General features: G+C 44.6%; 1 protein-coding gene across 1 annotated transcript; it reads left to right on the forward strand.

The window, feature by feature from the left end:
• The first annotated feature begins 1,652 nt into the window (after nt 1–1,652).
• fbxo38 (F-box protein 38) lies at nt 1,653–27,934 on the forward strand. Its single transcript, XM_080774656.1, has 21 exons — nt 1,653–1,780; nt 3,941–4,083; nt 4,816–4,970; nt 5,731–5,894; nt 6,137–6,302; nt 7,540–7,815; nt 8,784–8,877; nt 9,379–9,509; nt 10,482–10,652; nt 11,241–11,383; nt 12,064–12,256; nt 13,263–13,490; nt 13,845–14,030; nt 14,589–15,356; nt 16,612–16,712; nt 17,635–17,737; nt 18,858–19,024; nt 20,703–20,848; nt 22,578–22,681; nt 23,393–23,506; nt 26,326–27,934. Exons 2-21 carry the CDS (start codon nt 3,947–3,949, stop codon nt 26,502–26,504), a joined length of 3,726 nt encoding a protein of 1,241 aa, XP_080630782.1. The 5' UTR covers nt 1,653–1,780; nt 3,941–3,946; the 3' UTR covers nt 26,505–27,934.
• The last annotated feature ends 53 nt before the right edge of the window (nt 27,935–27,987 follow it).

Genomic DNA, 27,987 nt, shown 5'->3' on the forward strand with positions numbered 1-27,987 from the left:
TTTTACATCTACTCCACTACATCTCGGATGATCGGATCCAAATAGGCCTATTATACTTTTAATACACTACATTTATTTGAAAACTAAGTTTAGTATATACTTTGTAGATTTTAATTATTACAAAACATAAACTTAACCCTAAATACATTTCGACCAGTTGGAAACTGGCGCATTGTGAGCTCGTAGATCTGCTATTTTAGAAATATTTGTATAGTTTGAAAACATGAAATGAGACATTCTGCTCAATGAGTACTTCCTACTTTTTGTACATTAAGTACATTTTGGTGCCCAAACTTGTGTACTTTGACTCAAGTGGATTTTGAATTCTGGACTTTCACATGTAACGGAGTATTTCTACGTTCTTCTACACAGTAGGTATACGTATGTATAGTACAACATTGAGTATTTTTTTCCCACCGCTATACTAAGGCAGGTTCCTCCTCTGAGACACAGTGCAGGTAGACAGAAATGGTGCCATCTTATGAGTAATGAGCATTAGTGAGGACCATGAAGACAAGGTTAAAAGTGCTCCACTTGGCCTGTGATAATGGTCTTAGAGTGCCATCTAGTGCCAACAAGCTTCTTTTGTTTAAAGTGAAGTCTTTCTCTTTTTTATTGGCCAAAAATATTGTCTATCATGAATCCACTTGCTGATCAAGGCCGTTTAACTGTGCAGCCATCTAAAATCACACCCGTTGTTTGGCACAGGGGTGAAAAATGGGTTACAAAATCGTGGGATAAAAAAATATATATATAAAAACGAAATCACACCCGTGTGAAGAGAGGGGCACTGTCTTATCATCATACAACCTCATGATGTATGATGAATCATGATATTGTCAATGGGAATTTAATATTTGTGTTTAGGACAAAATAGCCGATTTGCTCGTCCACATATGACGTAGATTCTCCATTCATTGTCAATGGGAATTTATTAATCTTTGTGTAGGACAAAAATAGAGATCAGCTGATTTGCTCAGACAATATGACTAAAAAACTGTGAAACATGTTCTGAGAAGCACATAAATGAGAGGCAGCAGATGTGTGAGGAATTGGCAGATCAGAGTGACAGCCTATAGAGGGTCTCAGACTCAAAGTATTCTCCTTTAAGATCAGTCCACTGTATAAATATTCTCTTATGGGGGTCGCTGGCTGGGCCAGGCTGGCATATCTCTTCAACTGGGGGTCTGTCTGCGGGCTAAGTAGTGTCAATTTGGGGGTCCTTGACATGTTTGGGAACCACTGCTGTCCCACTGTGCTCTGAACTGTATTGTAGTGTATTGTACTCTGTACTGTACTTAGAGAAATGACAGTTACATTGTGGAGGGGTCTATAACTAACTACCGTCCGGGTTCCAGTGCTCGGACCACGAGACCACACCACATGCAGGGACAGCCACGTGGACTCTCTCTCTCTCTCTCTCTCTCTCTCTCTCTCTCTCTCTCACACACACACACACACACACACACACACACACACACACACACACACACACACGCGCGTGCGTAGCAAAACAAAGTAAATCCTCGCCTGTGGAGGGCAGCAGCGTTGCACGAATGTGTGTACAGCCTGCCGGGAGCCCAGAGAAGAAGCAGAAGATCCTCCTCCTCACTCACTGACTCAGTCAGTTTTGTTGTTGTGAGCATCAGCAGCATCCTCAAGTCAACAACAGCCCCATGTTAGCATCGTTAGGTTAGCGTCGAGCTAACCAGCTGCTGCTGCTACACAAAGTTTATCTGTGGATAAATGATTTGACGCTGCATGCAGACGCCGGACACAGGTGAGCGACATGGGACCGAGGTGTTTGAAGAGGGTTTTATTGAGCAGCCTGCCTGCCCAACTGGGCTGTGCTTTGGTTTGCTTTGAGATCGGAGAGAAGAAACCAGGAGACCTGACCTGTGTATGTAGTATAGACGACGTGGGGTCGATGCTTTTGCCTCGTACGCAACTGTCAGGCACGACGGAGGGTGCTCTCGGGCTCGAGTTGAACTCTAAAACTTAACGTTTGGAACTTCTGTTCAAATTAGACATCCTCTCAAAGTGGCTCTCTGGGTGGCAGCACTATAATTAGGGCTGTTTTAAACGAGGTTTGCATGAAATGTATCATAATGGTTGGACACGCATTGTAAGAAGAATGTTCTAGATTATACATCGCGGGGCAGAAAGGTAACCTATGCTGTGTTAGCCGCTACTATGCTAACAAGCTACTGCTAGCATAGCTTTGTTATAAAAACAAACAAACAAACGTTTCTTTCTTTTTTTTACCAGCTGAGAACATGCTATGAAAACGATGTTTCTTCATCGGTTTAAATAATTAAAGGTGTCTTTATTTTGTAACGTCCGAACTTGGTAAACAATGTTTATGTGCCTGAAGTACTTCTGAAGCACATTGAGCTACATGTTTTGTTTATTATTATTATTTAATATTGTCATCTCTACTGCTTTGCGTGCTGTCATCTCTATTGGCCTGTTGTCACGTTGTTTTCAGTGTTTTGTACACTGTCATGATGATGACATGGTGACAATGTTATCTTTGACTCATGTGCACCCCTCGTTTTTTTATGGTGTATGCCAGTGGTTTTCAAAACCACTGGTCCATTCTTTATCCAGCATTTTAGCCACGGACCACCATTTGATCACATTTGGCCTCTCACACCCAATACTTAGAATATTCTGTTGTCATTGGATAAGATTTTGTCCACAATCCCATGCTGTATTGATTTTGGTACCATTAGGAGAGATAACAGGCAAACGTTGATCAAAATAACAATTCTTCTGCATTCTCTAATTGTGTAGACTTCTTGTAAATTAAGTAACGTATTGCAGATGTTTAACAATGATTTAACTCTTGAGAGTGTCAAATGAAACCCAAATGCATCCATTTGGTTTCATGTTATGCTCTCAAGAGTTAAAGATCTATAAGGGTCTATTTGGTTACCAACTCTCCATTTAGCTGGGGACAGACTGGAATCCCCTCAAGAAGAACCACTGGTGGTCCCTGGACCACTAGTTGAACACCACCAGATAGCTGGTTTCCACTTTCCAAGTGTAGGGCAGGCTAGTTTAAGGGCTGCAACTATTGATTATTTTCTTAACAATTATTCTACTGATTACTTTTTTGAGTAATCGAGAGGCATGTTTTTTATTTGAATATATTTTTTAAATGTCAACAAATAAACCTGTTAACCACATAAGCTTTTTTTTAAATATATACTCTGTCTCCCCAGACTGTCCTGACTGTCCTGTGTGACATGTTTTTTGAAGCCAAACATTGATTTAATTGATTACTACGAATATTAGTTTGAGTAACTGTTGGCTAACCTCGTGGCTAGTATATGTGAGGATTATGATGTATTTTGATGAAATGCAGATACATATCCTCTTAACAAACACATTTTTCAATATAAAATTAAATTGTCCATGACAGAGGGGGCCTGCCGTGGCACCCTCTGTTTCAAATTCTGCCGCCTCAGTTTTTAGTTTCATGTAAAAATTATGTGTGCCCCCTCACCATTTTTAACTGCCCCACTCAATCATGTAATCCTGGAGCCGAGGCTGCTGTGAAGGGCTTTTCCCTGGGGAGCGATTGAGTGCCTTGTAATTCATTTTCAATAAGAGGTGAGGCGTGGGGCAAGCCCGGCACAGCGCACTGAAACGGTTGCGTTCATGACCATTTCATGCACAGCGCACATGCCCGGTTTGTCAAAATAATGGAAAATAAGTTTAGGGATAAGGGGTAAGGGGTGGCGCAAGATAGGGCCATAAGTTATTCTGGTGCCAAGTTAGGCTTTGTGGCTTTTTACTGTCTCTCTTTACTCTAAATGTGACTGTAAACAAACTAGAGTGAAAACAAACTTTTCCTCCTCTGCTGTTTCTAGAAGATTCTCACTCTTGAGAGTTGATAAACTTAACTAACACTGTGCATGATTTCCCTGCGCAGGAAGTCATGGGTCCGAGGAGGAAGTCGACGAAGATTCAGCCCGTGGGGCTGAGTGGTGGCGGGGGAGCGCCGGTCCCCAGACATGACGAACCCAAAGACTACATCAATGAGCTGTCTCATGAAGTCCTTTGTCACGTCTTCAGGTAGCCTGCAGGACAGTACACTCCCAATCTTCTGCCATAGTCTGAAAACTCACCTCTTCAGACTCTATCTTAGCCCGTAGCACTTGCTCTAGCCTTGACGACCTTATAGGCACAGGCAAAGGCTAAACTTATGTAATTTAGATAGCATTTTATGTAGACATAGCACTCTATAGTGTACTGTATAGTTTTATTGTACAGATATTCTACTGTTAGACGGATGTTAGGTTCTTAGCTTACGGTACATATGATCCTTGATCCTATGTATTTGATGTATAGAGGGTATGCAAATGCTTAAAGTGAATGGCACATTGAGTGGCAAAGCAACATGCAAAGTGAGTTTAACGTTCTGTTTGAATGTATGGGCTGTCAAGGCCAGCAAGTGTATTTCTTTAGCCACTCAGTAGGCATTGCTGCATAACTTCCGTGTTTGATGATGATGTCACGCGCATACCCAGAATCAGAAGACTTTATTGCCATGACATGTAAACATGTTAGGAATTTGGTTTGGTGGGACAGCAGAGTGCAGTTACAACATTATGACAAGTGCAAAACAGGACAAGACAGTGCAAAGAATAGTGAATAAATATAAAGTGCAGAGAGTTCAAGTGATCAGTTCAGAGCACAAGTCAGTCCATTCCACTCTGAGTGGAATGGACTATTACCATGTGTTGTTCTTGCTTACTGTAAATCGCTCTGGATTAAAAGTGTCTGCTAAATGCTTAAATTGTACAGATACCTGCCCATGAAGGACATCATGTGTATGGAGTGTCTGTCCAGGAAGCTCCACGAGGCTGTCACTCTCTACCTCCGAGTGGTCAAAGTGGTGGATCTGTGTGCCAGCCGATGGTGGGAGTACATGCCTTCAGGCAAGGACTACTCAAAACACTGTAATAATAATTCACTTTATTTATTTATAATGTGCTTTAAAACATTGTTACAAAGTTGCTTTACAATGAATGTCAAAATAAGACGCTAAAAGCAGACCTGACGTTGAGAAGCAGTGTTCTAGAACTCGGTCACAAAGCACAAGGCCTTCAGAGTCAATCAGTTTAAATTTGGTGCCCTTTAGTATTTGAGCAAATATTTTTCATACATTTGGAGGTGGCTGTATAAAAGGCCCCATGTGCCAGAGCATTAATTTCGTCACGATTATGAATATGTATGTCCATAAGATTCACTCGTCAAATTGTATGTGCATAAAGTATACTTTGACCATTGATATGTTTGGCCACTATATGGCAGTCTAAGACCATATAATGGGCCAAGTGGAGCACTCCATTTTAACCTTGTCTGCTCATTATAAGATGGCACCATTTCTGTCTAACTGCTCTGTGACTCAGCGGTCTATTCAGGAACCTGCCTACCAGTGACATCATCGGTAGCAGTAGTGGAAAAAGTACTCAAATGTTGTACTTAAGTAATGGTGTCAATACTGCAAATACAGTACAATACTGTGTGGCTGTGATGTGGTGAAAGCTTCACCGACTGTTTAACTGTAGCACTGTACACTGTGTGGCTGTGATGTGGTGAAAGCCTCACGGACTGTTTAACTGTAGTACTGTACACTGTGTGGCTGTGATGTGGTGAAACCTTCATGGACTGTTTAAATGTAGTACTGTACACTGTGTTTGCTGCGATGTGGTGCAGGCTTCACGGACAGCAGCTTCCTGCTGCTGCTTAAGAAGATGCCGGACCTGGAGCAGCTGTACGGTCTCCACCCTCGATACCTGGAGCGGAGACGAGTCCGAGGCTACGAAGCCTTCAGCATACCCGGAGTACTGGAGGCACTGCAAGCCTGTCCCAATCTCTTGGTGCGTGTGTGCGTGTGTTTATCACCCCATGGAGACTTGAATTCAAAAATATTTTCGTTGTTAGTTTTTGTCGCATTCCTAAGCCAATAGTTTGATGACCAGCAGTGGTTCCATATGGAGACACAAAGAATCTCCTTTGTGTCACCATAAGGAACTTCTGAAGAACCTATTCCAGGTCCCCAGACCTCACTTTGAGAACCACTACCCTAATAACACAAAGGCCTCTCTCTGTTAACATTTAGGGTGTGGAGACGTCCCACCTGGAGCTGGTGGAGGCCATATGGAACTACATGCCTCAGGTTCACATCCTGGGGAAGTTCCGCAACCGAAACGGTGCCTTCCCCATTCCCGCCGAGAACAAGCTGACCATCCCCATCACCGCTAAGATCCAGACGCTGCATCTAGTGGGTGAGTAACACGCTGACCATCCCCATCACCGCTAAGATCCAGACGCTGCATCTAGTGGGTGAGTAACACGCTGACCATCCCCATCACCGCTAAGATCCAGACGCTGCATCTAGTGGGTGAGTAACACGCTGACCATCCCCATCACCGCTAAGATCCAGACGCTGCATCTAGTGGGTGAGTAACACGCTGACCATCCCCATCACCGCTAAGATCCAGACGCTGCATCTAGTGGGTGAGTAACACGCTGACCATCCCCATCACCGCTAAGATCCAGACGCTGCATCTAGTGGGTGAGTAATACGCTGACCATCCCCATCACCGCTAAGATCCAGACGCTGCATCTAGTGGGTGAGTAACACGCTGACCATCCCCATCACCGCTAAGATCCAGACGCTGCATCTAGTGGGTGAGTAACAAGCTGACCATCCCCATCACCGCTAAGATCCAGACACTGCATCTAGTGGGTGAGTAACAAGCTGACCATCCCCATCACCGCTAAGATCCAGACGCTGCATCTAGTGGGTGAGTAACAAGCTGACCATCCCCATCACCGCTAAGATCCAGACACTGCATCTAGTGGGTGAGTAACAAGCTGACCATCCCCATCACCGCTAAGATCCAGACGCTGCATCTAGTGGGTGAGTAACACGCTGACCATCCCCATCACCGCTAAGATGGGTGAGTGCTGAGGGCTGTCACTGGCATCACATTTTATTTGACAGATATAATTAACGATAAAGAATTTTATTTGTTTTTGGCATTGAACATACCGGTATCTGTAATTGAACATATCTGTCGGTAGCCTGAGGCAGTGTGGCACGCAGGGGAGAGGGGGAGGAGTCACAGACAGCTTGAGGATGGAAGGCAGTTGAGAACTTCTTTCCGAAGCCGTTTTTGATTGTTCAATATTTTCGAAGCAACACACATGTATACGTAAAGGGTGTTTATTAGCATTATTAAATACTATTAAACAGCGACGATATGGTGATAGAAATATACAAAGGAATGACTAGCATTTTAATAACTTCATTCTTTAAAACATTTTCACTGTAAATAGCTGAGTGCGTGTTTGTATGACGCTTGACGTGTGTCAGAGGCTTTTGTGTTTTCAGTAGTGTTTGCATTTGGTCTGTGTGCAATTTTATATGAACCATATTGTCTTTGCCAAGTGTTGAACGTCGTGTGGCTTGTTGTGTTTGCCAAGTGTGAACGTTGTGTGGTCTGTTGTGTTTTCCAGGTGTGAACGTTCCAGAGATCCCGTGCGTGTCCATGTTGCGTCACCTCTACCTGAAGTGGGTGCGCCTCACCAAGCCACAGCCTTTCAAGGACTTCCTGTGCGTGAGCCTCAGGACGTTTGTGATGCGCAACTGTGCCGGACCGACCAACTCCCTCAAGTACGTCCCCTTGGTGACGGGCCTGGCGTCGGCGCGCAACCTGGAGCAACTGGAGCTGGTCAGGGTCCCGTTCCTGGGAGGGCTCATTCAACATGTGGTGGAGGACAGTTGGAGATCAGGTGTGTTCCAAATCCGCATCCGTATTCACAACGCACTATAACGCAGCCTACCTTAGGCTTCACTCACACCTTTCGATCTAGCATACAACATTGATGCATGCTAGATGTAAACAAAGGGTAAGTGTCATGGCCGCCCAATGCATTTCCAATGGAAGTCACATGGTTTGACACAACATTTTTGTTGTACGGCTTTCGGCTGTGTTTCGACTGCCCCCCTCCCCCTCATACAACAAAAATGTTGTGTCAAACCATGTGACTCCCATTGGAAATTAATTGCGAGCTTGCATCAGTAAACAAGTCTCATGCATCAGCTATACATCAATCTGTTGTGAAGGTATTCTGTCTCAGATAGATGTGTGTCCCTTCTACATCCCTTTACAGATAGCGAACATGATCATGGAATCGGAGTCGAAAACCAGGGTAGCATTCCAAACTTTACTGTCCTCTACTCTTCATCCAATAATCGTTAATTTGTAAAAACTGAAATAAACATTACAATGTCTTGGTCAGAAAACATACTTCAACACAAATGTATAATCAATTACAGCATACAATAACCTCTGTGCATGTTGACAAAAAGCTACTGTAGTCTAGCATAATGACAAAAGTTACATTCAGCTTAGCTTAGTATTCTTTACAGCATCATGAAATGTATTTTAAACTCAAAACCACACATGATTACATTATTATTTAAATGCACACTTGTACAAAATACAGAAATGCAATTGTAGAATTAAACACTGAAAACTCACAAGCAAAGGCTTTCCAAGGCACAACAGAAGAAAAGGGGGGAGAGGAGCTCTGTGTCTCACATGAACAAACTGCATGAGCCTACAAACAAATTAGGGTTTCAGGTGTGCTGGAGGTGCAAAAGAGTAAGTTTTAGAAGGCCACACAATGTGTGACGTGACAGAAGGTGTGAGTCAGGCCTTAGTGCGAGTGTTTATTGAGTGTGTGCATTTCTTCAGGGGGCTTCCGTAACCTTCACACCATCGTGTTTGGAGCATGCAAGAATGCTTTAGAAGTGGACCTGGGCTACCTCATCATCACTGCTGCACGCAGGTAGGAATGAGCTGGACAAAAACTATCAGTGTTAAATATTTATTTGTTCGAGGGATGACTTCCGCACACCCGGTTACATTTTATAGCAGGTGCGTATAGGTCCTCTATTTGTTAACATTTGTGTTAAATTGCTCAGTATTCCGATTGCTATAGAGTTCATTAACGCAAGTCTCTCCGTCTTTCCAAAATGCATTTTTAGGCCAGGGTACCAATTTCATCAGGAGAGAGAACTCTCAGGATAAACACGTGAAATTGGAAGTGAGGACATAAAGAAATGAGCGGACAAATTATCAAGTTGAACTATAACACTGAAGCTTAAAAATGGGTTCTCTCTCTCCTGATTGGATGAAGTTTGTGTTCCTGAACAAACTCACTAGTCTCTCTATAGCAATGATTACTATCATAAATAACCTTTTAACAAGAAACCTTTTGTTTTAACCATAAAATATCACTTACATATTCATTCAAGGTCATATTGCTCTCGTGTCTTTGTGCTGTAAGGCTCCATGAGGTGCGCATCCAACCTTCTCTGACCAAAGACGGCGTCTTTTCAGCTCTCAAGATGGCCGAACTTGAGTTTCCTCAGTTTGAGACTCTGCACCTGGGATACGTGGATGAGTTCCTCCTGCAATGTTAGTTATATTCATTCATCATTTTACTTTAAGTATATTTATGGCCACAGGGCAAGTGGGGATTGACCAGTGAGTAGTGAGACGGATTGAAATGATTCAAGCTGGAATCGGACGCAAGGACCTACATTTAAAAGTCGTACTGTGTAACCGATTCAAATAACGTAAAGTTACTTTTTTCATATAATCTCACCGGTATAGCGCGTCACAGTCCCGCCCCCTCAAGAGACCCGGAAAAGAAATCCCCGTTCATTTTCCTCATAGACTTTTCAGAAAGTATTTATTTAAAGATGTTTACGCCGCGGACAAAGCCAACTCTTGTCGTGACAAATCATGACAACAAACAAAGAATTTCGAGCCAAACAAAGAATTAGAAAGTAGAAAAGAACGGCAGGTTACAACACTTTTTTTTGTTATTTTTCTTCTTTGTAATTATTTGTTTGGTCCAAAATATTGTGTTGTCATGATTTGTCACGACAAGAGTTGGCTTCGTACAACGCTTAAAAGGTCTTTAAATAAATAAGTTTTGAAATGCCTATAGGAAAAATGCATTGGGATTCATTTCCTGGGCCACTCCAAGGACTGTCTAAAGAGGACGAGACGCGAAGACCGTAAGGGCGACGTCATGTTGCTCCATGGTGGTCCATGGAAGGAAAGACCAAGGAAGCTGAACGCGGAAGTGTTGGCTGCATAAAGCCCATTGCGCATGTTTCTTTCCTTCCATGGAGCACCATGGAGCAACATGGCGTCGCCCGTACGGTCTTCGCGTCTTGTCCTCTTTAGACAGTCCTTGGGCCACTCCTTGTTCTGAAAGGGGGAGGGACTGCGACGCTCTATAGTAAGTAAGCAGTGATACCTGGTCTGTAATACACCAACAACTCACCCACTAAACTGACCATACGGTGCGCTGCTGCTGTGTCTGTGTGTGTGTGTGTGTGTGTGTGTGTGTGTGTGTGTGTGTGTGTGTGTGTGTAGGTAAGATGAGCCACTCTGAGTTGGTCCGATACGGTCTGGCGGACGTCATTGAGAATCCGGGCATCATCACCGACATTGGCATGAAGGCGGTCAACGAGGTGTTCACCAACATCAAATACCTGCTCATCTACAACTGCCCACATCTGCACAACCCTCACCACTGGATCACAGGTAGGTGGAACACGGATGCAAATTATACGGTTGTTAATACATTTTTACAGTATATTGCCTGCCAAACCTTTAACACACAAATAATGGGCGAACATTCTGTTAAATTGGCAGAGCTACGAACTCGAAATGAGCTTATATTGGCTACGTTCTGCAAAGAGATTTGGTGTAGCAGGAAAAAAGAAACGTGGTATAAAATAAAGTATATAGGGTCCAAGTGGTTAAGATTTTCAACATTAACTGAACATTATCTTTGGTTAACGTTTCAATAACGGCATGAAGTTGAGCAATCTTCTCTGTCTCTGGAACATTTTTTCAAAACTATTAAATTGGTTAGGCTGATTACGGTAATCACTTGATTAACCACTTTTCATACAACAAACCGCTAAAATAGACGGTCTTCAAGCTCACGAGTCACAACACGTTGCATTGCTACACGCGAGCTTTGCGACGTGTTTCTATGCTTGTAGATCGGCTACGTTTTGAAAAGTGATTAGTTCGATCAACTGTTTCCCCTGGTGATGATGTGTTTTATTCTGTGCATTTCCAAGCAGGAAAACGAGCATTGTGCCGTGTTGTTTGTGTCTCCAGATCAGTCGCGGTGGTCGCGCCTGGTGGACCTGACGCTGGTTCGTTGTCATGCCATCAAACTGGAGTCCTTCTCGCAGTTCGTAGAGGCACTGCCCAGCCTGGAGTTCATCTGTCTGGACCAGATGTTCAGAGAACCGCCCAAGGTACCGTGAAACATGTTTCATTACACGCCTAACTTAGGAATCCATCTGCCTTCTTCTCACTTCCATGTTTTGTTTTGTTTAAATAGGTGTTAACAGCTCTATATTCATATTGTAATTATTGCTATAGAGTGTTGGTTCAATAGAGGGTATGCACGTGACATTGTCAAATGCATAACCACTTTTATCCTAACAGTAGCATACAGGATAATGAATGAAAGGGTTAATTTTCAACTCTTCGACCTATTCACTGAATTTGAAATCTCCCAACTTCAGTGAACTTTGTGTCGCCATTCGCATCTCATTGTTGACACGTCAATAATGAAACTGTTAGCTGTGTGTGTGTGTGTGTGTGCGTGTGTGTGTGTGTGTGTGTGTGTGTGTGCGTGCAAGGCTGTGCCCGAGTGGGCCTCAGTGTGTGTATGTGTGTGTGTGTGTGTGTGTGTGTGTGTGTGTGCGAGCGCGTGCGCTCGTGTGCTCTCTTCATGCAGGGCTGTGCCCGGGTGGGCCTCAGTGAATGTGTGTGTGTCTTCATGCAGGGCTGTGCCCGGGTGGGCCTCAGTGAATGTGTGTGTGTCTTCATGCAGGGCTGTGCCCGAGTGGGCCTCAGTGAATGTGTGTGTGTCTTCATGCAGGGCTGTGCCCGGGTGGGCCTCAGTGAATGTGTGTGTGTCTTCATGCAGGGCTGTGCCCGAGTGGGCCTCAGTGCAGGGACGGGCATCGGCGTGTCCTCGGCTCTGGTCAGCAACCAGAACTCCAACAACGACAACGAGAACAACAACAACAACGATGCCAACCTGCCCCCCCCAGTGCCTCCGGCGCCCGTCGTCAACAACATCAACCACAACAACCAAAGACCACAACCGCAGCAGAATGGCAAGTTACACACACACACACACGCACACAAACACAGTCTGTGTCCGAGAGAGGGTCCATCCATCTTCAACCTGGAGTCGGGTAGAGGTGCTCCCTGATCAGGTTTTTGGGGAACGATCCCGATCACTGATTGTTTTTGTCACAATCGGCTGATACTGATCTTTTGCGTATGGGGAAAATGTGTCAAAACGGTTCCTGTGTGTGTGTGTGTGGGGAGAAGGTTTAGGCCTGTCACAAAGATGCAAAACAATATTATACTATACATCTGATTGACTTAATAAAGATTGGTTTCTCCAGATCGGGTAGTAAATTGCCGATCACCGATCGAGTCATTTGGAGTGAATATCAGCCGATCACCGATCAGAGTACCTCTAGTCGCGGGAGCAGCAGATCGGAGTACCTCTAGTCGCGGGAGCAGCAGATCGGAGTACCTCTAGTCGCGGGAGCAGCAGATCGGAGTACCTATAGTCGCGGGAGCAGCAGATCCAGCAAGCAGAATAGCTTGCTAGCTCTGCTATTTTCACTTTATTATTTTTTATGACTTGTATCTACCCCTTCAGGGGTGGTTATAGGGTTATGATGGAACGGTAAACTAATAACCGTCACAGAACCTCACAGGTTCTGGAGAGTTACCCGTGGCCTAAAAAATATCACACCCTGTGAAGTGAGGGGCGCTCTTATCATCATACACCACTCATTCCGGCCAATCACAATTTGCGTCCTCACCTTCGTCTTCAATGTTTACACAATGTGTGTGTTTACACAATCGCTCAAATTGGGCTCGATTTCCCAGAAGCCCTAGCAGCCCAGGGGATGACTTGATTTCCGGTTTCGGCCTCGTCACCAGGTCCGGGACAAATCCGCGGTTTCTTTTAAATTATTTTAAAACAGCGAATTAAACGCATTAAACAAATAGCGGGTTCAGCGCATTACGCTAGGTGGAACCCCGGATTAAACAATTAGCTGCCGTCAAAGTGTTAATGAGAGTCCCATTCTCCTTCCCCAGAGGCAGTAGAGCTGAACGGAGTAGAGGATGAGGAAGAGGAGGAGGAGGAGGAGGTGATGTTGGAGGAGAACATGGAGGTGGAGCCTCCTCAGGTGGAGGAGGTGGACAGAGCAGGACGCAGGACGGAGGAGGTGAAACAGGAGGTTCTGGAGGAAGTGGCGGCGGCGCAGGCTGGACCCAGTCAGCCCGCTCAGCTCCCCCCACGGGCTCCTGACGAGGAGCGGGCAGGTGGGCACCTCTTATGGCTCTTGTAGTTTTTATTATCCATTATCCCAGTGGTTTTCAACCCTTTTCATGTCAAGGCTTGGGACTCGCTGACCCAAAACTAAAAAGAAATGTTATCGTTGGATAGGATTTTGTCTACATAATTAGAGAATGGAATTGTAGACCAAGTAATGCAGATGTTTAACAATGACTTGACTCTTAACTAATAATGGTCCATTTGGTTCAAACTCTCCATCATTTAGCTGGGGATCACCTGCAACCCCCCTCAATGACCACTGGTTGAAAACCACTGCATTATCCCATCATTAACAGTATATAATATGTGAATAACAGTGACGTCTCTGTGCCGTGGTCCAGGTCCCAGTGGGTTCAAGCGTCAGAGCTTAGCGAGCGTGGGCGCAACGCAGGTCACCAAACCTCCCTGTCCGGTCGTCTGGGACTCTGACAGTGAGGAGGAGACGACAGCGGGCCAGCAGGCCGCAAGGCCAAGTCCCACCGCAGCATGTCCTCAGCAGCAAGACACGCAGGCCAACACACACAGCCGTGAGTTTGAGCCTCACACACACACACACACACACACACACACACACACACACACACACCAAGACACAAAACACACACAGCCGTGAGTCTGAGACACACACACACACACACACACAAAACGCACACAGCCGTGAGTCGCAGCCAAGGAGCGGTGAGCGGCAGCCGTGCCGCGTTATTTGGATATAAACTTTAACATTCCTAGTGAAGGATTGTGTATAAACTAAAGATAGATAAAGATCACTATTCTCCATTTTGGTCAAAGGACCAGGTAAGTACTAAACTATAAAGTTTAAAAAATAAAATGTTCCAACTCAAGTGGATGGAGTCCACATCCCAACTATAACAAAGACAATGGTGAAGGAGATAGTTATCATTATATTATAGAGTATCAATCATGTTATTTAGATAGTTATCATTATATTATAGAGTATCAACCGTGTTATTTAGATAGTTATCATTTTATTATAGAGTATCAACCGTGTTATTTAGATAGTTATCATTATATTATAGAGTATCAACCGTGTTATTTCCCTCACAATGATGTGTCCGTATTTTCAGGGAAAGGGAAAACGCCCCTGCGTCGGCGAGGCGGCAGCGCCCCCGCGGTGGTAACGCCAACAACGCCGGTCGCCGCGGCCGCGGCACAGACGACGCCGCCGCCGACGGAGCCTCGAGACGCGGCGGCCGCGGCCGAGAGCAGCTGTGAAAAGAGCTGTCAGGTGACCAGCGAGCAGATCAAAGCCGACATGAAGGCCGCTACGGAGAACGGTAACAAAGGCCCTGCTGCTGCTGCTGCTGCTGCAGCTGCAGCGGCGGCGGCCGGCGGTGGGGGCAGGCCGGGAGCCGCCGGGCCCACGTACAGACCGGGGGCCGCTGCCCCGGCCAGAGCCGGCGGGGAGCCCGGCGGACGGCAGGGAAGCGCCGCGGCCGGCGCAGAGAGGGCCGAGGAGGACGTGCGTTTTAGGCGGAGGGTCGTAGCGAGGGTCACCCACAGATCGTCGGCTGGAAACGGAACCACAGAGGGCCCGTCTGCAGCTAGGACCGGAGGGGGGCCCGGGGTGGGAGCGGGGGCCACGGCGGGGGACACTTCGTCTAGAGTGGGAGCTGATGCTGCTGCCGACGCCGTGGGGTCCAGGGGGACCACGTCTGTACCCAGCAGGGGAGGAGCAGCCTCGGCTGGCCAGGCGCGTACGCAGCCGTGCCCTAACATGGCCGGTTCAGGTCCACCGCAGTTGGACTGCAACGGTGTGGACGGTTTTATTCCCAGACGGCCTTGGACTCGGTCCTGCAGCAAAATGTCCTCTATTCCGTTGGTTCCTGAGGCAGGTAAGATGCATCGCAGGTATGATTTCTTTTTTTGATCATTTGAAAGGATGTACTGGAACTACAGACGGACATTTTGCGCATTTATCGTAGGATATGCAGATTTGGGATGTGACATGAAATCGATTTTTGATTAGTTTTATCCTTGAGCGAGACTTTGAAACTCTAACTGCTCCTGATGAGCAGGTTACCTTGCATGGTTATGTCACTTGTGTGAATGGATGGATGTGATATAAAGTGTAAAGTGCTTTGGAGAACAATGCTGTCCATGTGCCATAAAATATATTTTAAACAGAATCTATGCAGGTCTGTAACTAAAACATCGGAGGGTTTATAGCAAAACATTTGCATTCCTATGTAGTCTTGGCTTGAGTGAGCTGTGCTGTTTGCTCAAGTAAACAACCAATTGTTATTATAACTATGAACAGACATGCCAAGGAATTGTCAAATAAACACGTTTACTTTAAATGAAATGGTTGAAATGATGGCTTTGAAATATTAGGACTTTGAGGAATAATATATTATGTGCATAATATTTCAGTCGTGATATTGAATTTTGTTTTAATCCATGCCTAATGGAGTAAAATGTTGATTAAAATGATCGATGGGGTGTGCAAGACATTGCAGCATGCTGCATTTTTGAGCCTGGCCTAGAATGACACAAAACGATCACTAGGGGGCACTTGTGTTTCATTCTCATCTCATTAAACCATGCTCCCATTTTCCTGTACAAACCTCCCAATCTCAGTGCAACACTCTTAACCACAAGGCCACAGGTTTTTAATAAGAACCTCAGCGCTAGACAGTTTTCAACTTGCATCTAACTAAAAAATAATCATGTTTATACATGCATGGGATAAATTGAATGGATTTCAAAAGATGAAACAGGCATTGTTCATTAATGAGAATCTCCTCTGACCGCTGACTCAAATCACGTATCACATCAAAACAGATGTCAGACAGAGTGTTCTGAAATCAGAACAAATACTCACAACGTACCCAATATGGTCAGATCTTTTGTTTGGTTGTTAGTTCCCCATTAGATAGCTACTACCTTAGTAGCAGCTTCTCTTCCTGGGGTCCACACATAAAATACATTGCATAATGTGAAAACATTCATTACAATACTGCATGTTCTAGTACCACATTCAGTCTATTAGTAATATTGAAATTAATTGAATAAATTCAAATTCCTACTAACTGATTTAATGCTTGCTTGATGTGCTACTCTAAATGTGTTGTATTTGTTTTTGTTTAGACCTGTCAAGAACACAGCCTCAAGTAACAAAAAGAAAAAAGCGAACTGCAGACAAATCAACCAGCACGTCAGATCCTGTCACCGAAGACGACCATGTACAGGTACAATACACTTTACAATTACAAGCACTTAGCCGAAGCTCTTATCCAAAGGGACTTAAGACTCACGCATACTCCACTCTTAGGTGATAAGAACCTACTCACCTTATATATTATAGGTGTAACGGTGATTACCTAAAAGGTGATTTTGAGCGCCAAGTACCAAAATCACATTTCAGATCACCTAAAATGGTAGTGTAGGCTATAGGGTGCTGCGTTGCTGCTTGCCTATCGGGCCTGGCTCTTTAGCCGACTGGTAACACATGGGCCTTTCAGATACATACGTCCCGGGTTCGCCTCCCGGCCGAGGCTACAGTAGCATGCATTCATCTAAACATCTAAAAAAAAATACATTGTAGGGCAAGAGAAAACAAATCAAAATAACAAAAGCATGAGAACAATAATTGACCATGATATGTCTTGCATCATAACCTAGCATCTATTGAGCATGAATAAAGTGAGTGTCAAAGTGAGTTTAACATCGTTTAATGCAATCAGATACCATAGGACTTTTCTCTTTAGATGTATGGTCTGTCAAGACCAGAAAGCAGTTTTTTTTGCTCCTCGGTAGGCGTTCCTGCATAACGTACGGGTATGATGATGTCATACCATACATACGCTCTATTCCAAATGAGCCTGTGTGATCCGCTCTAGTGCCTTCTCTCTACATGTTTTAATCGAGTTGTTTAGTCTAGCCACTAGCCAGTCATTGCAAATGTATTTATATAAAACATGGGCATACAGTACCAAACAAAGTATTCCAAGAAGTTTGTGACGAAATGATATGCTTATATGCTCTGCTGCAAAGCTGGTGCTCTACAGTGGTGTTGTCCTGATTTTAAAATACACTATATGACAGCCTAATGATTAATGTCTGCAATGTTCTAGTCGTTGTTAGTAACACAAGCTACATTGTCTGCTGCAGGTTTTATCTCTGAAGAGCAAGAACCTTGTGGGCATCACCCTGACCAACTGTGGAATCACTGACCTGGTCCTGAAGGACTGCCCTAAGATGATGTTTGTTCATGGTGTGTATTGCGTGTGTATTTTGTGTAGCGTGTGTGCGAGTGTGTGTGCGTGCGTGTGTGTGTCATGACTTCCTGTGGACACAGTTTCACTTTAAAGATACAGAGTATAAGCCTACACATAGTTGATCGTAAACAGAAGGGGGCCTAGTACAGAACCCAAGGGGGACCCCATGGGCTCTGTACTAGGCCCCCTTCTGTTTACGCTCTGCAGACACTAATATTTTTGCCAGATGCTCACCCCAGAATAGGGACGCTAAGATTTAAGTGGTTTTCCATAATGCTCAATTTATTAACCTCTCTTTGCATAGCTCAATTCATACTCCATCGCATGTTGTCACTTGCCAAAAAGAACAGACCTGTTTGGTATACAATTAGATAATTAATATAGTAATTCATGATGATTAAAATTAGATCTAGTTGCTAAGTACCGGTAATAACTATTGCTTTTTTCCACAATAACTACAAGTGTAACTTATTACCATCGCTGAAACGGTAATAATAGTACACTTGTTAATCCAAATTACTTTCACTTACTAAATTACAATGATATGTTTCTGACTGAGATAAACTATATGGATCCTATAGTTTATACTCCTCCGAGGAGGAGGTTGTCACATGCAAAGACATTACAGATCTACAAGCTATCACTAACACTAACTATAATTTGTAGTGTAACTAGTTTCTCTTTCATACCAAGTAATAAGTAACGTAATGTTTACTACTTTTTAAAGGATTGTAGCAAGGGCTAAAATGTAATTTATATGGCATTTTATGTTGACAGATGCCACGTCCATTTGTTGACCTGTGCGTGCGTGTGCGTGTGTGTGTGTGTGTGTGTGTGTGTGTGTGTGTGTGTGTGTGTGTGTGCAAACAAACTTTGTCCTAACACAAACATTAAATGCCATTGACAATGAATGGACAATTGTGAGTGTTTGTGTAAACACTGTACTAGGGCCCCTTTCTGTCACGGATGTGATTTTATTAATATATATTCTGCTGTTCTGACTATATTCTGACTTAAGAGTATTAAGAGTGTGTAAATAAATGCCTACATTGTAAACTGACTCCTCTTCCTGAGTAACGTTCCCAGCACTGCTCTCTCTCGCCCCTCTCTTTGAAGCCACCCGGTGTCGCGTGCTCAAACAGCTGCGTGTGGAGAACGCGCCCATCGTGAACCGCTTCGACTACGCCCAGTGCAAGAAGCTGGACATGGAGCAGGTCCTGGATCAGATCCTACGCATGCCCCCGGAGAGGAACCGCATCATCTACATGCGGCCCATGCACCAGGTCAGTTAGTGTGTGATGTCCCATGCACCAGGTAGCCTCGGTCCCAGCCTTGCTCATCTGCCAAGAGAAAAGCCTGGTCACAACCCAAGTGCATAGCCGGAACATCCGCCAAATGTGATTTTTACTAGTGTTCTCCGGAAAGATTCTTCATTTTGAATAGCCTTGCCCAGCTGATAACTCAGCTGGGCAAGGCTGCGTCCCAATCCATCATAGACCTAATTTTGACGTCTGACCGAGCCAGAATCTCCAGAGTCATCAAGTGCAGCTTATGTGATTACGATGTAATTTTCTGCACTCGTAAAATGCATAGATCTGTAGTTGAGTGTCACACCACAATCAAATCTATCAGATCTATGAAAAGCTACTCCAGTGAAGCTCTCACAGGAGCTCTTGAGAAGATGGACTGGTCAGATGTTCAAAATGGCAACTCAGTCGAGGACACCTGGGCCTGTTTCAAATCTGCATTTTTGTCTGTTCTTGATAACATTCCACCCACAATAGAGGTAAGGGTCAGAGCTCGTACTGAACCTTGGATGACGGGAGTCATTTTAAATGCCATCAAACTCATCAAAATTAAAGCTATTCTGAGTACAACAAAGGAAAAATTTACAGCTACTTGAAAAATACAGAAAACTATGCAATGTAGTAAACCATTTTATCTCAAAAGCAAAGAGTAACTTCATAAATTTGAACATTGAAGCAAACAAAAATCACCCAGAAAAACTCTGGGGGGCTTTAAACAAATTAGGCTGCAGCAACAAACTGCAAACCAAATCTACAAACGTCTGCATAATTTCAAGTGGCTCGCTTATCACCGACAAACTGGTGGTGGCAAACTGTTTAACAGTTTCTTCACCACCTTTGCCACCCAGTTGGTGAGCAAACTTCCCCTGCATTCAGTTCTTTACGGTTCTGATCACATCCAAGGCAAGCTCCAAGCTCAAAAAGATGCATTCTCAGTTAAACCTGTGACAACTAATGATGTACTAAAAAAAACTCATCGCCCTTCAGCCCTTCACCAGATTCCTCAGAGATGCGGCAGCCTCTTTAGCCCACATTACAAATGTATCCATCAGTCAGTGTCACGCACCACAGGATTTCAAAGTGGCGCGAGTGAGTCTGTACAAAAAAGGAAACAAACTAGAACCTGGCAACTACCGCCATGTTTCCATCCTTTGTTCCACCAGATTAATTCAGGAACAAATCAGCAGCTACCTAGACCAGCGTAAACTGCTGTTTGAATTCCAATCTGGCTTCAGAACATCCCACTCCAATGACACATGCCTACTGTGTTTGAACGACTACATTAACATTCAGTAGATTTTCTGTGGTCTGTGGTTTTTCTGGTTCAAACAAGTGCTCTGATTTTCCTGTGGATTGTGATGTAAGACAAATCCCATATTTATGTCAATAGGCTTTGCCGGCAAATGCCACTGTTGAGGCCTGTTTGCCTGTTTACATTGCAGCTCAAAAGGCTTCCAAACCACAGAGAGAACTCCAGACCACAGAAAATCCACTGAATGATTGTTTCAGGTTGTGTGGGTGTAATTGAGGTCATAAAATAAAACCTAGAAGAAAAGCGGATTTTCTTTTTAATGAAAATGAATGTCATGAAACCTTTAACAGTTTGCATGCGTTGTACATTGTAAGTAAGTAGATGTGTGCGTGTGCTTCCCAGATTGATTCGCTGGCTCTGGAGCGCCAGTTGTTCCAGGGCCCGTACCCCTACCACATCGCCATCGTGCACGAGTTCAGCAACCCCCCCAACGTTCGCAACAAGGTGCGCATTCGCAGCTGGATGGACACCATCGCCAACATCAGCCAGTGAGTATGTTACTGTACCGATGACGGGAGGGAGCATCGGTTAATCCATTATCGCTGGCGGAGATCGGGTGCAGGCGTGTGTTTCGACATACCAAGAGACGGACACCCTACCCTACCCTAGTCTGACACCCTACCCAAACACTAACCTAACCGCACGCGGACGCAACGCATGTCACGGACGCAACGCATAAACGGGTGATTTGCGCATGTCAGACTTTTGGTATGTCGGATAAACATCTGCAGCCCGCGGAGATCTACGTCGATGGCGGTGATCTCCATCTTGTGGTCTTTGCAGTGGTTTATGATAGATCGCTCTCTTCGCCGACGCACCGTATGTTAAGAATGGTTCTCGGTTGCCAAGCAACGAATACGACCGGAAATGAACCGGAAGTGTAAATGTCTGCGTTTTTGGTCAAAACTAGCTTCATTCAACAGCCTCAATGATCGCGGTTACGAAATGTTTTTTCTGGTTTAAACCGTCACAACACGGCATTTTTTTTAAAAGATTATTATATCCGGCATAGTGAGAGAAACCATTTTGAAAATGTCTTAACATTTCCATTGTTTTTATTTTTTTACATCTTTCTTTCAATTTATATCCAATATTACATCCATATTACAATAAAACACTTATGAAACACTAATGAAAATTAATTGAAAAAAAACCTAAACAAACACTAAGCAATACGCATAAAAAAACCATATCGAAAACTAAACTAAACTTAGCAAACCCACATTATAATCTAAACTAAACTGAAATTGAACAATGTCAAACCAAAGAAACGGGCAAAACTACCATATTAACCTTGCTCTGCCCCCATCCATCCTCCTTTGTCCTATCTGTGTCTGTGGATGTTCCGTCAGTGTGATCCAGTCCTTCCTGCATTCCCTCTGCTTTCTATAAACAATTGTCTTCTTAAAGGGTGAAACTGCAGCTATTAATAGCCGGCCTGCCTCCTGAACATGGTTGATTCTACGGATGGTTTACTGTTAGTTTTAAAAACGTTAAAATGACCAGGGACCTCTTTAAGGTGTTTGTGCCAGAAGGAAGGGAGCCGGGCCAAAAGGAGAGAGGGCCTTGAAGTCCTCGAGGTGTGCTTGACTCGACATATCCTCTCAGAAAAGAAATGTCTTGCCCGTTACCATAAACCAGATGTTCCTGTTTAATCACACGGATTAAAGTTCTCTCCTGTCATTTTTATAATATGAAACAGTACTAGCAATAGTATACATGTTCAGAAGCATCTTCCATGAAACTTATTTTATGGTCTCGGACATTTCCTAAAAGCAACAAACTGGATGGCTGTATGTAGAACAACAAGTACATAGGTTTACAATGATAATACTTAAGCATCAATTCTACATATTGTGCTAATTGGTCAGGAATTGTTCGTTTCATGCCAGTTCAGACATTTCGTTTTTGCCTTAATCCCTGTGTTGATGACTGGAGTGTTGCAGCGCGTTTGTGAGCTTGTAGATCTGCTATTTTGTGGTGGTCTTTTCAGATGGGGGGGGGGGGGGGGGTTCACGGCCAAATACAACAACGTATCAATTTGGGGGTTCCTCCTTGACATGAAAATGTTTGAGAACCCGCTACCCAAAGATCGCACCGCATCTGTTTTGATCTCCCCCGATTCTGTTCTGATGGAAGTTCAAGCTGTTGTTGCTGCTATGTCTCCTTTGATCCTCTCTGTCTTTGGTTCCGTCTTCCCATCTCTTTGTCCCTCAGAGAGTTGATCAAGTATGAGTTCTTCCCAGAGGCCACGAGGACGGAGGAAGACGTGAAGAAGTATCCCAGCTACCCGTGGGGACGCGACATTTACAGGCTGGAGGGTAAGTAACGGACGCGGGATACTTCAAGACAGACACAAGCTAGGGTAACACACATTCTAAAATACTCCCAATACTTGATTCTGATTGTTACTGTCACGTGACCGGTGTAAATTTCACCGATAACCCACACCTTCAATCACTTTATATCATTCGCAGCTGATTCCGCATCTCTGTAGCTGTACTGGGGAAGGGGAGCGCTTGATTGCCTTACAAACCCATGCCTTGCGGGCATCTAATTGCCGCCCGGCTCATATTACTGTGAATGTGTGGCTCCAGGCAGCCCCGTAAAGACATCAAGCGCTATTCTCCCGCCACATAGCCTACTTGCAGCAAAACAAGGAAGTGATGTGGCTCGTTCTGGTGGCGCAAAGCGTAGCTACTTTTATGAATTTAATAGTTATAAAGAAAACCACAGAAAATCCACTGAATGTTCAAAGTTCACCAGACCTTTAAAATGACCCCAGGAGTCTTATAAAGTGAAATACCCTTTCAAACCGTGTATACTTAGCAGATCTTTCCTACAGTGGGCTTGTAGATCTACTATTTTCACTGAATGAATATTGACTATTTTTTCGGAATGTCCGCCATGCCCAGATGAGTAAGGACGCTAATGTTCATGTGGTTAAACCTTATTTTATACCTGAATCAAACCCGTTTTTTGCACGAAAAATGGTAGTGTTGAATAAGCGTGTGTGTCGTGTGTGTGTCTAGGGGTTGTGGATGGCGCTCCCTACAGCATGATAACAGACTTCCCCTGGTTGAGGACACTGCGGACGGCCGAGCCCAACGGTTACGCACGCTACGACTTTGAAGACGACGAGAGTAGTGAGTAATGCTGCACGATTCTTGCTGCATGAATGTCGCTTTTTCTCCACAAGAATTGAGATCACGATTCTTACACGATTCCATGAAAAACTGTATTGTCTGTAGTTGCTGAACATTACTACATTCAAAATGTGGCACCTGGAGCCACTATACTGTGGCTTTAAGGTTAAACAGACAACATCAAAGTGCTCGACTTAAACCTCTCATATTATTAACAGTTTGACTGCAGAGAGATCATGTTCCAGATCTCCCTGCCTGGTTTACACTAACCTTTGAAGAGCCACTGCGCCAACATGATCGTTGCTTGTCATGAAAATCCACTTTAAAATAGTGTAGTCGCTTGTCGTAGTGTTGAAAAATATTCCAAAGTGGCGAGCGAAGAGGGAACGTGCCCACTGCGTGCCACCGCCGAATGAAAACATAACTCGTGTAACTCGTTACTGGGAGGGAAGCTGTTCTACAGTCAATTAACAAAGCAAAAACATAAGGGTAACTAAAATGAAATGGACAGCCAACTAGGGCTGCACAATTCTCGCTCAAATTTAGAAATTAGATGACATAGGTGTCTGAATTTAGATCTCGACCTTTTGTTTTCGATTAATTGTGCAGCAGTCTGTAGACCTGTGTATGTACAAGTTACTGCAGAACTACAGTCAAGTCGAAATACATCCTCTCTACTAAGTATAGCATGAGTATTAAAGGTAGTGTAACAGCAGAGCTACCTACACCAAGTGCGTGTAATACGCAGATACGAGAGCCCCGCATATGCACGCTTTACAATAGGACAAGGATCTATGGTGCACGTGTACATACTGTATGTGCGTATTATGCGCACACACGCTTTGAAAAGCCTGGTGTAGCTCGGCCGTAAGTAATGTAAAGTCCTGTAAACATGTCGATACGTGTCATGTATTTTGAGCACTAAAGATAATGAAACACTATTTGTTTTTATTGTCATCTCTCTCTCTATGGCCACTCCGAGGCTCCGTTCACAGCCGACCCTGGTCAGATTTACAGGGTTTTTAAAAACCTTTTCTCTGCTTTCTACGATTATAATCGTACCCCCTAGGCTAGGGTACGGCATCTGCCACCTACGTACGAACGTATGTTCGCAGACAACCGTATATATACTCCATATATGACGGTGGCGACCGTCAATTTACTTTTTAGCATTGCTCCGCTTGCTATGGAGAGCCTCCGTCCTCACCAGCTATGGGATTTTTTAAATCCAGCTCCATTGAGACTCCATTATAACAGGGGTTTCAAAGACTTGTATCTCTAAAGGTTCGAGCGCTGTCCATGGTGAGCTGTCGCACATCTCGACGATTGTAAATAATTTGTGACTTGCAACGCTGCGGACATGTAACGAGAGCTAAAGGGTATGAGCTTACGGCTAACGATCACTGTCCTCACAACAACAGCCCCCACCTCACTGATAACCCGGAAATGAATTCTGTGTCTTGTCATAAAATACTCATCCCTTACGGAATTACAAGACACCAAAAACATAAATAAACAAAATCACACTCACTTCCTGAACACAGAAACTACACAAAAAGAAAATATTTGTACCCAAAAACAATCACATATGTTTTCTTTGCCCGTTTGTCCCACGCTTTCTCTCAAGTATTCTGCAAGTGCGAATATCTTGTGTTCAAAAAGCCAAATCAGTCTCTCTGCGTCGCTTAGCCATATCAGATCCAGGTTTCCACACATTTTCACGTGGTTCATGATAAAAAGGGCAGTAAAAATATTAATCTGAACTCATTCTCAATATTGTTTATGTTTATATTACAGTAAGTGCAAATCCGTTGTTCTTCTATTACTCTATACCAGAACAGAACAATCCAGAACAAAGTTGGGCACACAGAGATCTTTGTCTTTTGGATAATGGAGCACAAACATACTTGTCCCTAGCATAACATGTTTTTATCATAACAAATGTTCTCAGCTTTGGTTTATGCAATATATCCTGTGACCATTTTGTTTTTTAAACTATTTAAACCATAAAGTGTGTCTTTAACCGTACAGAGGTTTATAATACAGTTATTTTGAAAACCTTTTCATGTAACCCAGTTCTCAGAGTAGTGTGTCCTCGGGTCTACTGCACCTTTTTACCGATACATCCCAGTTGAAAAATGTCCTGGCAACTCTATTCTCTGGCATTCTGATGAGTCTATTCCATAGGGCTACGATCCTGCCTCTCCACTTTATCTCACACAGTTCCCATCCCATGTCTCCTGTCATGGCAAGTCTATTCTCTGGCATTTTGATTAGTCTATTCCATAGGGCGGTTCCCATCCCATGTCTCCTGTCATGGCCAATACAAGGTTCCCTTTCCCATGTCTCCTGTCATGGCCAATACAAGGTTCCCTTTCCCATGTCTCCTGTCATGGCCAATACAAGGTTCCCATCCCATGTCTCCTGTCATGGCCATTACAAGGTTCCCTTTCCCATGTCTCCTGTCATGGCCAATACAAGGTTCCCTTTCCCATGTCTCCTGTCATGGCCAATACAAGGTTCCCATCCCATGTCTCCTGTCATGGCCAATACAAGGTTCCCTTCCCCATGTCTCCTGTCATGGCCAATACAAGGTTCCCTTTTCCATGTCTCCTGTCATGGCCAATACAAGGTTCCCTTTTCCATGTCTCCTGTCATGGCCAATACAAGGTTCCCTTTCCCATGTCTCCTGTCATGGCCAATACAAGGTTCCCATCCCATGTCTCCTGTCATCATGGCCAATACAAGGTTCCCTTCCCCATGTCTCCTGTCATGGCCAATACAAATGTATCTATCTGTCTTCTGTCATGTCACGGCAGCCACCATCTACGCGCCGCGCCGCAAAGGCCAGCTGTCGGCGGACATCTGCATGGAGACGATCGGGGAGGAGATCTCCGAGCGCCGTCAGAGCCGGAGGGGAGTGTTCCAGAGGGTGGTGGTGCTGTTCCTCCATCACTGCGACACGCCGGGTGAACCCGTGGAGGACGACTACATCTAGAACCACAGCCACCTCTCCTGTCCTCTGACGGAGAACGCCCAGAAGAACGCCCAGAAAACTCTACCTTGCTTCTTCCCGGGCGGGACGCTCCGAAAACAAGCACTGGCGTCGCATCCGGAAAAAAATTAAAGATGCCGTGTTTCTGGAGCTACGTGTTGTAGGACTGAACAAGTCTACTGCTGAATGCCGAATCTAGGAGTTTTGGTTTTCGGTGTCAAACTCTGGGGGAACTCCTGTACTCCTGTAATAGGCCAAATCCTTTGCCTTAGCTTGGCGAGGGGAAGGAGCCCCCCCCCCCCCCCCCCCCCCCCCCCCCTCCGGATGTTTGGGTGACGTTGCAGGCCGGCATATGCAGAGATATACATATGACGTTGCTTGCAGGCTGGCGTGTGGCAGAGATTGGTGGACGTTGTTGGCAGGCTGGCGTGTGGCAGAGATTGGTGGACGTTGTTGGCAGGCTGGTGTGTGGCAGAGCGAGGCCTGTAACTGGTTTGAACTACTATGGGAGCAATGCCTGAGATAACCTCGGGTAAAGTTCAGGTTGGCTGGCAAAGTCGGCTTCTTTTTTTTTTTTTGGTTTGATGATTGCATTCATTTGGATTCGGCTAAATTGCTTTATTGCCCTTTTCTTGAACCAGAAGAACGGATCGATCCCGAGTTGTTTGGTTTTGTTAATATTTCAGGAAACGTGACTGCCCCGCCCCCTCTCTTATTTCTATTACCCAGCAATTATTGTCAACCAACCACCATGGATAATATAGGAAGTCCTTTTCTTTCTTTCTTTCTTTCTTTCTTTTTCTTCGACTGACATCGTTTTGGTTAATTTATAATAATGCTTCCAATTACATGTTTGATTTTAATGAGAGTTAAAACGACTCAACGTGTCATGTGTGTAGCCCCCATGTCGGCTCACAGCCGAAGCGGAGTGTCCTCCGAGCTGCGATCTGTTGAGAAGAAGCAGGGATCATACTGTAGGTGTCGCTGGCGTGGTCTTAAAGGCGTTACACCTCATCTACACTGGCAGCGATGCGAGCGAGCGAATGATGAAATCTCATTAGAATACAATGAGACTGTCCTGATGTACCGCGAGTGTGCAGCGACGTCGTCCACCCCCTCCTATTCTTTGCTCGCAGGGTCTATTTGAAGCGAGGTTTCGCGGCCCCCCAAAACACTTTTATTGGTTGAGATCTACACGCTACTATTTATTGGTTATTTGATTGGTTCAGGCTACGACGTCGCAACGCAATGGCCGACGCTCCATATCAGGACAGTTCTAAAGGTGATATCGCCGTCGGAACGCTCACACCTTGCCTGTGCAGATGAGGTGTTACTGTCCCACTGTCTGATGAACGCTCACACCTTGCCTGTGCAGATGAGGTGTTACTGTCCCACTGTCTGATGAACGCTCGCACCTTGCCTGTGCAGATGAGGTGTTACTGTCCCACTGTCTGATGTTTATTTTGCTGTCACTCACTGTCTACCT

This window comes from Protomyctophum bolini (assembly GCF_963924005.1).
Source record: "Protomyctophum bolini genome assembly, chromosome: 10".
In the NCBI taxonomy this organism is placed as follows: Eukaryota; Metazoa; Chordata; class Actinopteri; order Myctophiformes; family Myctophidae; genus Protomyctophum; species Protomyctophum bolini.

What these genes read in the sequence shown, in the direction of transcription:
- fbxo38 (XM_080774656.1), top strand. Translation starts at nt 3,947, where the DNA reads ATGGGTCCGAGGAGGAAGTCGACGAAGATTCAGCCCGTGGGGCTGAGT. An exon ending in ACCACAACCGCAGCAGAATG is followed by an intron (nt 12,257 to 13,262) that starts GCAAGTTACACA and finishes CTCCTTCCCCAG; the next exon opens with AGGCAGTAGAGCTGAACGGA. An exon ending in TCCTGACGAGGAGCGGGCAG is followed by an intron (nt 13,491 to 13,844) that starts GTGGGCACCTCT and finishes GCCGTGGTCCAG; the next exon opens with GTCCCAGTGGGTTCAAGCGT.